This window comes from Trifolium pratense, linkage group LG2 (genome assembly GCF_020283565.1).
Source record: "Trifolium pratense cultivar HEN17-A07 linkage group LG2, ARS_RC_1.1, whole genome shotgun sequence".
Taxonomy (NCBI): domain Eukaryota; kingdom Viridiplantae; phylum Streptophyta; class Magnoliopsida; order Fabales; family Fabaceae; genus Trifolium; species Trifolium pratense.
In genome coordinates this window covers 62,134,805-62,148,268 of record NC_060060.1, presented here as the reverse complement: position 1 = coordinate 62,148,268, position 13,464 = coordinate 62,134,805, and the positions used below count along the sequence as shown (strand labels likewise).

The following is a 13,464-nucleotide window of genomic DNA, read 5'->3' as shown; positions in this document are numbered from 1 at the left end:
AATTCTACCCAACTCAAACAATGAAAGTGTTAAAGTTGTTGATTATGAATTGTTGGAAACACATCTAGAAATTAGGTCTCAAATTTCAAACTATAATCCTGACATCAGCTTTAGAATTATGTTCGATGTGACTCAAAATTTGCAAAGTTAAAAGAACATAAGATCTTTGTGCAAAACTTGTGAAAACAAATAAGTGCAACACATTTGATATGGTTTATAAGCTTCTGAAGTTGGCTTTGGCTTGCCGATAGCAACTGCAAGCATTAAACATGTTTTTTCAACTATGAAATTTTTGAACGTGTTTTTTTTAGCCACACCAATATGTCAGGTTTGGATCCGCCCTTGTACCCGAGAGAACTTGATGCATGCAATGGATTTAAAGAAATGAAAACACAGATAGAAAATTATTCAAGAGAACTTGAAACACAGAATTTGAAGCATGAAGAGAAGAACGATGGTTTTGTTGAACTTAATGATAAAGAGAATGATAAATTTTAGGTTGTTGACTCGTATTGTTTGAGTGTTACCTCGTAGGCAAAGTCAAAGTGGAATTCGTAAGCTTAATAAATTTATTGCTGCATTTCCTTGGTTAATTAAAATCAAAAACAAAAAACAAACAAATTCAATTTAGTTTTTTTGGTTTAGTTAATTTTTTTTACTTAAAGCAAAAAAAGATCGAGTAATTTTCACTTTGATTTGATTTTTTGGGTTCATCGATTTTGTCCAGGTATTTCTGCATACTTAAGTATACTAACCACTTTTTATTGAAAAAGATGCATAATCAACACTTAGCAACATGAAATTTTTTTTTACAACACTTAGCAACATGAAATGAAACCTAAAAAACTACTATTTTTGCCACATTTAATTGAATATATGATTTCTTTTTTGACAAAATTGAAAATATGAATTTATATGAATTAATGAAACATTTAACTTCATAATTAAAAAAAAAATTGCAACTATTCTTTGAACTCTAAGGTGTTTCATGTTTTAGAGTAAGTATTATCCTATCTACCTTAAATTCTTTTTAATAAAAGTTAATATAAAAATGAATTTGAATATATTTTTTAACGGAATTATTTAGGATCAAAGTAATTATTTATGAATATAATAACATCTGATTTTTTTTTCTAGAGAACACATTTACATTTCTTTTTTACCAAAAGTCATTTAAAATTTGAAATTGAATTGACTAATTAAAAACCATCCGTGACTCATTAAGTTTAGGATATTTCACTATTATATTCTTATTGCATCTGAATAGTTTTCCCCTTAAAAAAAATCAGAAGAATCATGTAGTGTTTTTTTTTTAAGAATCATGTAGAGTTTGACATGTAGAAGTATATGATTAGTACGTTGATAGAGTGTTAAAAAAATTTGCATTAGAAGTAAAAAACAAAAAAATCATTGATTATTTTGATTATGTATAGAAAAACTGACAATTTGAAACAAAAAAAAGAAATTGAGAAGATCTGATTTTCGTTACTTTAATTCATGATTCTGAATAATTAATTGAGAATTGTGACATTTATTATAGTTCAATTTTTAATAAATGTCGATTATTAAGTTGAAAAAGTTATGGTAGGAGAAGTCAGGTCAAAATTATGGGACATAATTAAGTGTTTTTAATTTATAATCATATTCAAAATTCACATGTTTTTGAATTACAAAATTAGTCTCAATTTTACTCTTTGTTCAATTATTCGGTAGAGTAAATCTTGTGACAAAAGAAATAAAACATTCTGATTTTTTTTTTTTACAAACAAAAGAGTGATTTATTCTAAGTTAATCATCTTAGAGAAGAATAAAAACAAAATTTTTATTTTCTAACAAAAGATTTATCTGCATTAATTTATCTATATTTTCTTCTAACATGTCTCAAGAGTCTTTCATCCATTTTAATCTCCTTGTTGTGATCATTCTTCGCACGGGTCCGGATAATCACATTTGCCAATAGCATGATCCCCCTGTAAAAATATTAGGAATAAAAAGTGTTAGAAAAATATTATTAAATATAAGAGTAAAACAATATACATATAAAAAAGTACGATATAAAAGTATAACAACAGTGAGATGGTAAAAATGGCGGTTGTTGAAGAAAATTAATTGATTGATATACCTTTATATGAAAGATGGTTTTAGAGATGCATCATAATATTAAATAAAATTTTGTGTAGTACAACTATGTGATCTGGCATATTTAATTTTATTTATGAATGAGATGAGATTAAAATTGATTAGTAACTGATGCTAATTTTAAGGAATAAATATTTTAAATATTTTCATTTCATAAGTTTTCATTTAATTTCGTTTCTTTAACAATAGTGCATAAAAGATTTTTTTTCTTCTTGTAGTTGGATGTTAATTTGATGATATTTCATATTATTCTATATATTACACAATTTTTATTTGTTTTGTTCTCAAGTCATATTTTATTTGTTTTCTATAAAATGGATCCTAATATGTATAATAATAAAAATTAATTATTATATTTTTCATTATATATTTCTCGTCATATTTATGAATTTTTCACCATTTTTATTTATTGCCATGTATTTCTCATTATATTTAATTATTAATTTATTTATCTACGTGTTTATTAAATTAAATAATTTTTATTTAGACAAAATATAAAAATAAATATAGAAGGGACCACTTGTTATTAATGTATGAAACTCAAAAAGTGGTATTACCATTGGAGCAAAATATGTATGAGTTGCATAAATATGATACTCAAAGTGGTAACACGTTTTCTTTTAAATCTAAAAATGAGATTTGCTTTATTGTTTTAGGTAAGTAGTAATACGTTTTCTTTTAAATCTAAACAATATGTATGATGCTCTAAATAAAATAGAAGTCTCCGTGAAAAGGCAACTAATTGCAACAGGTAAGTAGTAACACGTTTTCTTTTAAATCTAAAAATGTGATTTTTGGTACAATCTCATTTGTTTTTGGTTAATACTACCTTTATTGCTAAAAAATTATTGAAGGAATTATTTGGATTCTTTTCCTTAATATATTTTAATTTATTGTTTAAAATATTATTAAAGGAAATAATTTTGGTTTCATTTCCCTTAATGTATTAAATGTAATCATTAAATTAAGAAGGAATGGATTACCTTATGCATTTTTAAATTAAATTAAAACCATACATGTCAAAATAATAGGTTGTCAATTTGTTCATTACACCTAAAATCAAGAAATTTATTCAAAAGGTTAAATAAGATTCGGACCACCACTTTTCTGAAAGCATGGTTCTTGCCTTCCTCTATCCTTTCAAATTTCGTTCGTACGTAGGAGATCAAGACAAACCTGTATATTACCTATAAACACATATGTATGTAAAAAAAAAAAAAATAGGTCTGAAAAAAAAGTATAGGTAGAGAGAAAACAATCAAGAATAAAGATGATCAGAAAAGACTAGAAACCTTTAAAGAAAGATTCTAATATATGATCAAATATTTCTTTCCAAAAGCTAATGAACCTGCATAAAAATTTGAATAAAAGAATGGTGAAACAAAAGAAAGGATAATTGAAAAAAAAAAATTGAAATTTAAAAAATGCAAATTCATGCCAATATATAAATTAAAATGAGAAACAATAAAAAAGCAAGAAGAAGAACTTGAGGCAGTAAGCATCAGAGCATGATTTAATTTATTGAATAAAACTTTATAGGAGACTCACTATTTATAGATGTAAAATAATAACATAAAAGGTAATAATAATAATAATAATAATAATAATAATAATAATAATAATAATAATAATAATAATAATAATAATAATAGAACATAATAGTAGAACATAAATATAGAATGTTGCTTAATTTATTTTTGGTATAATCCAATTCTTTAATATTGTTTAATTTCTTTAATGCAGTTTTGACAGAATTGTAAATCAGTAATCATATTTGATCAACAATCATACTTGATCAACAATTTCCAAATATATGCGTGTGTTATTTTTCAAATCATATTTGTGAAAATAATTTAGTTAACACATCTACTATTTGGGAGAAATAAAAAATAAATACAAAATAAAATGCCTTTTACATTTATTTTTATCACAAATACAAAATGAAACGCATTTTTTTTTAAGTAAAAAATAAAAATAAAATAAAACGCCTTTTTTTTTATAACCATATAAAAAAACTTTTTTATTTGAGTAAAAATAAATTTATATGTGATAAAAATATAATATTTAATATTTATAAAATCAAATATGAATGTACATCGTTATTTGAATAAAAATTTATAAAATCGAATATGAATGTTTAATATTTAAATGGATAAAAATAAATTAACTTATAAAATCGAATATGAATGTTTAATATTTAAACGGATAAAAACAAATTATATTTTCACTAATCAAATATGAATTGTTTATAAAATATATTAATTTAGTTAATTTAATTTTTTTTTTGAACCAGTAGTTAATTTAATTATTAATTATTGTAATAATAACATTTAATATCAAATGCATGAGAATTGAGAATGAATGAGAAGAGGAGAGAGAAAGGCAAATAAGTATGGCTTTTTACATATTATAGATGAGTCAATGTTGTAAGATCCGAGAATGATAAATTTTAATTACTTTTCTTCTCCTTTTCTAAGGTATAACGCTGGTCACCACTTTTTTTTGTTCTTCTTTGTTTATCAAAGATGGATGATTTCAGGTCAAACTTTGACCTCTATTTTGTTTTTTCTTTTTCGTTGTATTAAATAAGTGTGATTTTTACATATTTGTTTGTTTTGGTGTATTTTGTTGTCTCGTCTTTGTGCGGTGAATTTTATTGTCCCGTCTTTGGTGCGGTGTATTTTGTTTTCCCGTCTTTGTGTGGTGTTCATTTGTTTCAAGTTGAAAGATTAGTTTCAATCAAGTGCAAATTCATTCAATGTCGACTTTTGTGTCATCAACGCTACAAATATGGAGGTATAGACATTTCAAACACTTCAATATAGTAATATTCGTAAGCTTATGCAATTTACAGTTTTATGCTATTAACGTGGATGCTATGAGTTTGTTCGTAGATTCATTATTTTTGTTTTTAGCAAATTTGAATTTGTATTACATCGATGTATTCTATCAATTTAAATGAATGAATATCGTTTATTATTAGTCAAACAAAAAAGAAAGATAAATTTTTTAGATGCACCCACAGATTTTTCCATTTTCGATTTTTATTCTTTAGATACTAAAAAAAAATTCTTTAGACAAATTAGTTCACATAGTATTAGAGTCAGCTTATGCAAACAGCTTATGTTATATAAATTAAGTTTTATGTTATTTTATAAGTTCACACTAGTGAAAATTGTATTTTTATAAGTTGTTTTATCATAAACTACCTTGACAAAATTATAATAATTCATAAAAATTGCATAAGCTGTTTGCATAAGCTCAAAAATAAGTTAATCCAAACGGGCTCTTAGTAGGAATGAAGAATTAATTGGAGCAATGTACCCAAAAAAAAAAATTTAAATGGAGCAAAAGACGTTCTTGAAGTTTTTAAGACATTTCTTTTACCACACACACAAACACGATATAACAACTCATGAAAGAGTTGTTAGACGTCATGGCCACCAGTTAGAGGAGGTGAATAAGTCGTAGTTTGAACTTTGAAAGTTTTTCGAAAATGAGTTACAATGCAGAAGTGTCTTTAGATCGAAACGTCTATCCCCGAATGTATTGGAAAAGAATGTGATACGAGTAAATCAGAAATTATGAAATCGAATGTGAAAAAAAAAAAAAACTAAATAATTAATTGATTAATTTTTAATTCAAAATTAATCAATGAACAAGTCAATTACTTAATCGAGTTATATAGATGTCGATAAAACAGTTTCCAACTAATCCTAGTGAAAGAAAACTAGTTTGGGACTTTAGTCGAATAATTGTTGTTCAATGTTGTAAGTTTCAATTCAAAAATTGCACTCAAGCAATTCACAAACATTTGGCGTGCGAGTTTTACGACAACAATGAGCACTAATCAAACAACGAAAATTCCAACAGAATTATTAACAAGATAATAAAGCGATAAAAGAATAGTAAAGACACACAAAGATTTGATTAGAAAGTTCCCGGATTTTTCGTTCTTGCTATTGTCCGGTACATCTCTCCCCAATTTCCAATAATATGAATTGAGCAATTTATTTTCAAAAAAGATTTTGAATGAGTTTATACACAAGATAACGATACAATACAAATCAAAGAACAAACTCATCTAAATATGACATTTTTTTATAAACGAAACATAAACAATATTACTACAAAGTTTACTAACCATTAATAATCTATTCTATATATATACTTCTATACTATATATAAAGAGAATACATAAGTTTTGGTGTGGATTTTTCATAATACTAAAAATACCCTTTATTTTTTTTAGTAGCAACAAAAATCTTTTATTAACAAACTCACCATAAACATAAGGCATGTTGTGTTTTTTTTTTTGACATAAGTTAGACACGGGCAGGTGACTCGCTAGTAATATAATAAAGTTAAGGCTTAATTAGTCTATTGATCCCTTAAAGACATTTTAGGTTTTACAATGGTCCCTTAAAGAAAAAAAGGTCTGGATTGGTCCCTTAAAGAAAAAAAGGTCCGGATTGGTCCCTTAAAGACATATATTTTTGCCATATTGGTCCTTTCCATTAAATTTTAACTCCAAATATAACAAAAAATTCTAATGGTTAAAATTTTAAAAATTAATAAGGTTTTTGGTGGACCACTTACACTTAATGACATCCACAATCCAGTCTACTAAAACTAACGTTTTTTTTGTAAAAAATTGACGGAAAGGACCAATTGAGAAACGAATGTGTCTTTAAGGGACCAATCCTGACCTTTTTTTCTTTAAGGGACCATTGTAAAACCTAAAATATATTTAAGGGACTAAAAGACTAATTAAGCCTAAAGTTAATTAGTATCAAACTTGCAAAATTACCCTAAATATTTCTAATAAAATTTCTAATCTATTACTAATCTATAGTATACTATATCTATACTATATATCTATACTTCTATACTATATATAAAGAAAATACATGAGTTTTGGTGTGTACTTTTCATAATACCAACAATACCCTTTATTTTTTTTAGTAGTGACGGTGGTTCTGCAAGTGCACATAATCGCTACCAAGTAATAAAGTAATAAGTTTATCGTTATCCACAGGATATGATATAAAACAGGATAAGGATAGGATATGATAACAGCAGGATAAGAGTTATACTCAGTTATCATATCCTGTGTTTGGTGCACACATGATAACAAACATGATAACTATTATATTTTGTTTTTAATACATACTTGCTTATAATAATACGATAAGATATATAACATATTTAAATGACAAAATTACTCTTGTAAAACAATTGTTATTTTTTAAAAAAAATCATATATATAAATAAAAAATATAAATAAGTAATCAAATAGCTTTATATAATTTCAAATAAAAATCATGAGAAAATAATCAAGTTTAATTTTTTATATGAATCATGATCAAATAAATAACTCAATAATATATACATGTTAGATAAGCCAAATAAATATATGATATATCTCATACGTAAATAATAAAACTACTATTGCAAAAGAATTATATTTAATTTTTATAAAATTTAAATTAATATCTCTATTTGTCAATTTTTTAATAATCATTTTACCTTAAAATATTGTAATTTTAGAAAATTTTTGATTTTTTAGAATATATAAATTACAAAATTACCCATGTGATAAAATCACATATATATATATATATTTAAAAATGAATTATTTTATTAGTTATATTTTATTAGTTTTATTTTATGTATTTTAAAATATATTTTATAAAATAAATCAGTAATTTTTTTTTCTTATCCTATCCTGCTAGTAACCTGTAACGACCCAATTTTCAAATTATTAATTTTTATGTGTTAAAATATTTTATTAACGTAGAAATTTAATTAAGTTAATAACTTGAGTTATTTATCGAATACTTTAGTTATTAAGCGAGTAGAGTGAGTTAGCGTGTTATTGGGCCAAGCCAATTGGGCTTGAGGCCCAATGGGCCTTGAGTGTGTGAGGTGGCGCCATATGGCCATGAGGGGGAGAAGAGAACATTTCATTTCTCATAGTTTTGTGTTCTTGAGAGAGTTGGAAAGCTTGGAAGCTAGGGCAAGAAGAAAGGGAGAGATTCAAGATCATTCATCGAGTTTTCTTCGAATCCAGGTATGAGAGTAGGTTCCATAATCGTGGGTGACTCGAGGAAGGGGAGAATGTCGATTTCTCCTCACCCGAACTTCCTCCACCCCATTTTCGTTTTAGTTTGGAATGGATTTTCTTGATGGAAATCGTTTCTAAGGTTCTTGATATGTTTAACATGCTTGTAACATGATTAATGAACGGAAATAATGGTTAAAACGAGTTTTCTAATGGATTAAACTCAAGAACTTTGTGTTCTTGAGAGTTTTGATGAAAAAGTGTTCAATCTTTACTTTTTCGATGTTTATGATGTAGATCTGAGAAATGGACTGTCCTTTTGTGTTCATCCATGTTTGTTATGCTTGAATACAAACTCTTTTGGGATTTATAACATGAAAAATGGGATTTTTGGGCGTTTTTGTGTAGAAAACGCATGTTTTTCCGCCTCAGGCGCAATAATTTCCGCCTGAAACGGCAGAGCAGTGAGCAGCCAGCCTTTCAGATATTTTTCCGCCTCAAACGTAAATTTTTCCGCCTCAAACGTAAACTTCCGCCCCAAACGTAAATATTTCCGCCCCAGGCGGAAATACTGCAGATTTCACCAATTTTTCATCTGCTATCTTCCTTTGCATGTATTTTCAATCAGTGTCTTATTCTTACATGATTGTTGATGCTTGTTGATGATTGTTGATGCTTGTTGATGCTTATAACGATTGTTAATCATGTATGAAGTAATAAATGAAGAATATTAAGGTTTAGTTAAATCTTAATAATGAAGTATGTTGGATAGTGTTCCACATAATAAATGAAGAGCTTATGCTAATTATTTGTGAGTGAATTCTTGAACACATATACATGCATTCATGAATTAAATAGGATATTGGATATTCCAATAAAGAAGTATATCGGATTATATTTATCCGATAAAGAAGGATATTAGAGGTGAGATACTCTAATAAAGAAGATGGTACCACATGCATTAGTAATGTCTAGGATTGACATTCATGAAGTTGAAGCATTAGAGTTGCATTAGGTTATATGTGTGCATTACTTGATAAGTGATATGTGACATACAATTTGGCTAAGCGTAATGAATTGTAGATGGATTATTTGGTACTTGATTATACATGTTTAGAACTTGTAATTGAGTAGTTAATGGTGATGCATGTTTATGAAATATGAATATGCTTGTTGTTGTTGATGGAGTGTTTAAGTACCTTTTTACTTACACTTATATTTTGATTTTGTGATCTAACTCTCATGCTTTGTGTTATGTGCTGGACCGTTGGGGGTTCAGATTCTCAGATTGAGGATCCCGATCAGAGTTAGAGGTTGCTCGTGCTCGTGGTAGTGCGCTTTTTGGTGAGGAGTTTAGCTTAGACTACTCCTTAGATATATGTTATATATCTTTTTGATGGGTTGTATAGAATTGCTCTGATTAGGTATTTACCGTGTCGGGTTATTCGAATTGAATTGTATTAAGCCCGTGATGGCATATTTAACTTTGCTAATCCTATCTTTTGAGTTGTAAACATAATATCCTTTGTTGATATGGCCTAGAGCCTAGGGATATTGTGTGAACAATTATGATCATTGTATGATATACATTATGATAATTATTCGCTTTTCAACTCCGCTGTGCTAGCATGATTTTAATTATGTCGTGGTTTGTAATTTTTAACATGTGACGCCTAGATTCTTCTTAAGTGTTTTATTTATTTATATTTAATAAATTCTCGTTAAGGGGTTTGGGTGTTACAATAGTGGTATCAGAGCAAGGTCGGTTCATGTGGAACCAATTAGGATTAGTTGCCCATATATTCAACTTGTGTAGAGATAACACTGTTGATATTACCTTTCTAAGTCTGTTCTTGGAATTGATTGTTTGTTCAGGATCATGGCTGGAAGGGCTAACAATCAGATGGCAGATGCGATAGCTACTTTGACCAACATCGTGGCTAGAGATCATCAACCCGGGAGGGAAGATGAGATGAGGTTGGAGCGGTTTATGAAGCATAATCCGAAGCTTTTCATTGGAGGCTATGCTTCGGAGGCTGCTGTCAAGTGGATAGAGGAAGTTGAGATTGTCTTTGAGGCTATGAGATGTACCGAGGAGAGTAAGTTGACCTTGGGTACTTATGTACTTCGTGAGGAAGCTAACAAGTGGTGGAAGAATGCTAAGCTGAGGATGGGAGTTGGTGGTGTGGTAATCACTTGGGAGATGTTCAAGGGAGAGTTCTTGAGGAAGTACTTTCCGGCTGATATTAGGAATAAGAAAGTGGTGGAGTTCATGGAGCTCAAGCAAGGAAACATGTCTGTAGCGGAGTATTCCGTGAAGTTTGAGGAGCTATGTGCGTTTAGTCCACACTACAACACCGTGGAAGCTGAGAATGACAAGTGTGTCAAGTTTGAAAGTGGGTTGCGCCCGGACATCAAGCATCTTATCGGATTTTCTCAAATCCGAGACTTTGCAACTTTGGTGGATAAGTGCCGTATTTGTGATGATGATGGAAAGGCCAAAACTAACTACTACAAGGCCATGAGTGACAAAAGAGGAAAAGGTCAAGACCGTGGGAAGCCCTATGGTGACAAGGGGAAGAAAGTTGTTGAGACTAGTGGGGGAAAGAAGAGAGGTGGTGGACAATGCTACAAGTGTGGTGAGTTGGGTCATAAGTCTTATGAGTGCCCAAAGAAGGTGGACAAGTGTTTCAATTGTGGGAGGCTAGGACACAAATCGGATGTTTGTCAAGTGAAGGTGACTTGTTTTAATTGTGGTGAAGAGGGTCACAAGAGTCCTATGTGCAAGAAGCCGAAGAAGACTATGGGAAAGGTGTTTGCTTTGAGTGGAGATGATGCAGATCAGGGGGATAATCTCATTAGAGGTACGTGTTTCATCTATAACACTCCTTTAATTGCGATTATTGATACGGGAGCAACACATTCTTTTATATCCGTTGATTGCATGAAGCGTCTTAGTATACCTGTGTCTGAAATGTCTGGTCGTATGGAAATAGAAACTCCTGCTAATGGTTCTGTAACTACCCGTCTAGTATGTCGTGACTGTCCCGTAACCGTGTTTGGTAGACACTTTGGAATGGACCTAGTGTGTATCCAACTTAGTGGAATAGATGTTATCTTTGGTATGAACTGGTTGATATTTAATCGAGTCCATATCAATTGTTGCGAGAAGACTGTTGTGTTTCCTAAACCGGAGGAGAGTTTGCATCTGATGAGTAAGAAGGAAGTAGTAGAATCGTTGAAGGAACCTGTAGAAGTGTACGCGTTGTTTGCATCCTTGAAGATGGAAGGTGAAGTTAAGGTGGAAGGGTTACCGGTTGTTTGTGAATTTCCCGATGTATTTCCGGAAGACGTGTCAGATGTACCGCCGAAAAGAGAAGTAGAGTTTACGATCGATTTGGTACCTGGTACTAGTCCGATATCTATGGCACCGTATCGAATGTCAGCGTCAGAGTTGAATGAGTTGAAGAAGCAACTAGAGGAACTACTTGAGAAGAAGTTTATTCGACCTAGTGTATCGCCGTGGGGTGCACCTGTGTTGTTGGTTAAGAAGAAAGAAGGGAGTATGAGGTTGTGTATTGACTACCGACAGTTGAACAAAGTGACGATCAAGAATAAGTATCCACTTCCGAGGATAGATGATTTAATGGATCAATTGGTTGGAGCTTGCGTGTTTAGTAAGATTGATTTGAGATCCGGATACCATCAGATTAGAGTGAAAACGGAGGATATACCAAAGACTGCTTTTAGGACGAGGTATGGTCATTATGAATATTCGGTGATGCCTTTTGGTGTGACCAATGCACCTGGTGTTTTTATGGAGTACATGAATAGGATTTTTCATTCATTCTTGGACAAGTTTGTTGTGGTATTCATCGATGATATTTTAGTTTACTCAAAGTCCGAAGAGGAACATAAGGAGCATTTGCGGATTGTTTTGCAAATTTTGAAAGAGAAGAAGTTGTATGCCAAATTGTCGAAGTGTGAATTTTGGTTGAAAGAAGTAAGTTTTCTTGGTCATGTGATTTCAAGTGGAGGAATAGCGGTTGACCCAGCGAAAGTTGATGCCGTATTGCAATGGGGAACGCCGGAATCTGTTTCTGAGATAAGAAGTTTTCTTGGATTGGCTGGTTATTATAGGAGATTCATTGAAGGATTTTCGAAGTTGGCTCTGCTTTTGACGCAGTTGACTCGGAAGGATCAAGCGTTTGTTTGGGATGTGAAGTGTGAAGAAAGTTTTCAAGAGCTTAAGAAGAGGTTGACTACCGCGCCTGTGTTGATTTTGCCGGATGCTAAGGAATCTTTCGTCGTGTATTGTGATGCTTCGAAGATGGGACTAGGAGGTGTGCTTATGCAAAAAGGTCAAGTGGTAGCGTATGCGTCGAGATAACTGAAGGTTCACGAGAGGAACTATCCGACACACGATCTTGAATTAGCCGCAGTTGTGTTTTCATTGAAGGTGTGGAGACATTACTTGTATGGATCTAAGTTCGAAGTCTTTAGTGATCACAAGAGTTTGAAGTATCTATTCGATCAGAAGGAGTTGAATATGAGACAAAGAAGATGGCTCGAATTTTTGAAGGATTATGACTTTGATTTGAGTTATCACCCCGGAAAAGCTAATGTGGTGGCCGATGCGTTAAGTAGGAAATCGTTGCACATGTCATCACTAATGGTGAAAGAGTTAGAGTTGATTGAAGAATTCCGAGATTTGAGTCTAGTGTGTGAAGTGACTCCTAAGAGTGTGAAATTGGGAATGTTGAAGTTGACGAATCCTTTTCTAGAGAATGTCAAAGAATGTCAAAAGACGGATAAGAAGTTAATGGAGAAGTTGGCAATAGTAGTTGAGGAAGGAAAAGAAGCTAATTTCAAAGTTGACGAGAATGGAGTTGTGAGATTTCATGGAAGAGTGTGCGTGCCCGATGTGCCCGAGATGAAGAAGATGATTTTGGAAGAAGGTCATAGGAGTGGAATGAGTATTCACCCTGGAGTAACCAAGATGTATCAAGATTTGAAGAAGTTATTTTGGTGGCCAGGAATGAAGAGGCAAATTTCTGAGTTTCTTTATGCTTGCCTAGTTTGTCAGAAGTCGAAGATTGAGCATCAGAAACCGTCTGGTTTGTTGCAACCTTTGTTTATCCCGGAATGGAAATGGGATAGCATTGCGATGGATTTTGTGGGAGGTTTACCCAAGACTACTAAGGGTTATGAAGTGATTTGGGTGGTAGTAGATCGTTTGACGAAGTGTGCGCATTTTATTG

At 30.8% G+C, this 13,464-nt stretch overlaps 1 protein-coding gene across 1 annotated transcript; it reads left to right on the top strand.

Annotated features, from left to right (window-relative positions):
- Positions 1–10,685: 10,685 nt before the first annotated feature.
- LOC123911329 lies at positions 10,686–11,726 on the top strand (the record flags this gene model as incomplete). Its single annotated transcript, XM_045962734.1, has 1 exon — positions 10,686–11,726. A coding segment is annotated over one exon (1,041 nt), but the record flags the coding sequence as incomplete, so codon positions are not given.
- Positions 11,727–13,464: the final 1,738 nt, after the last annotated feature.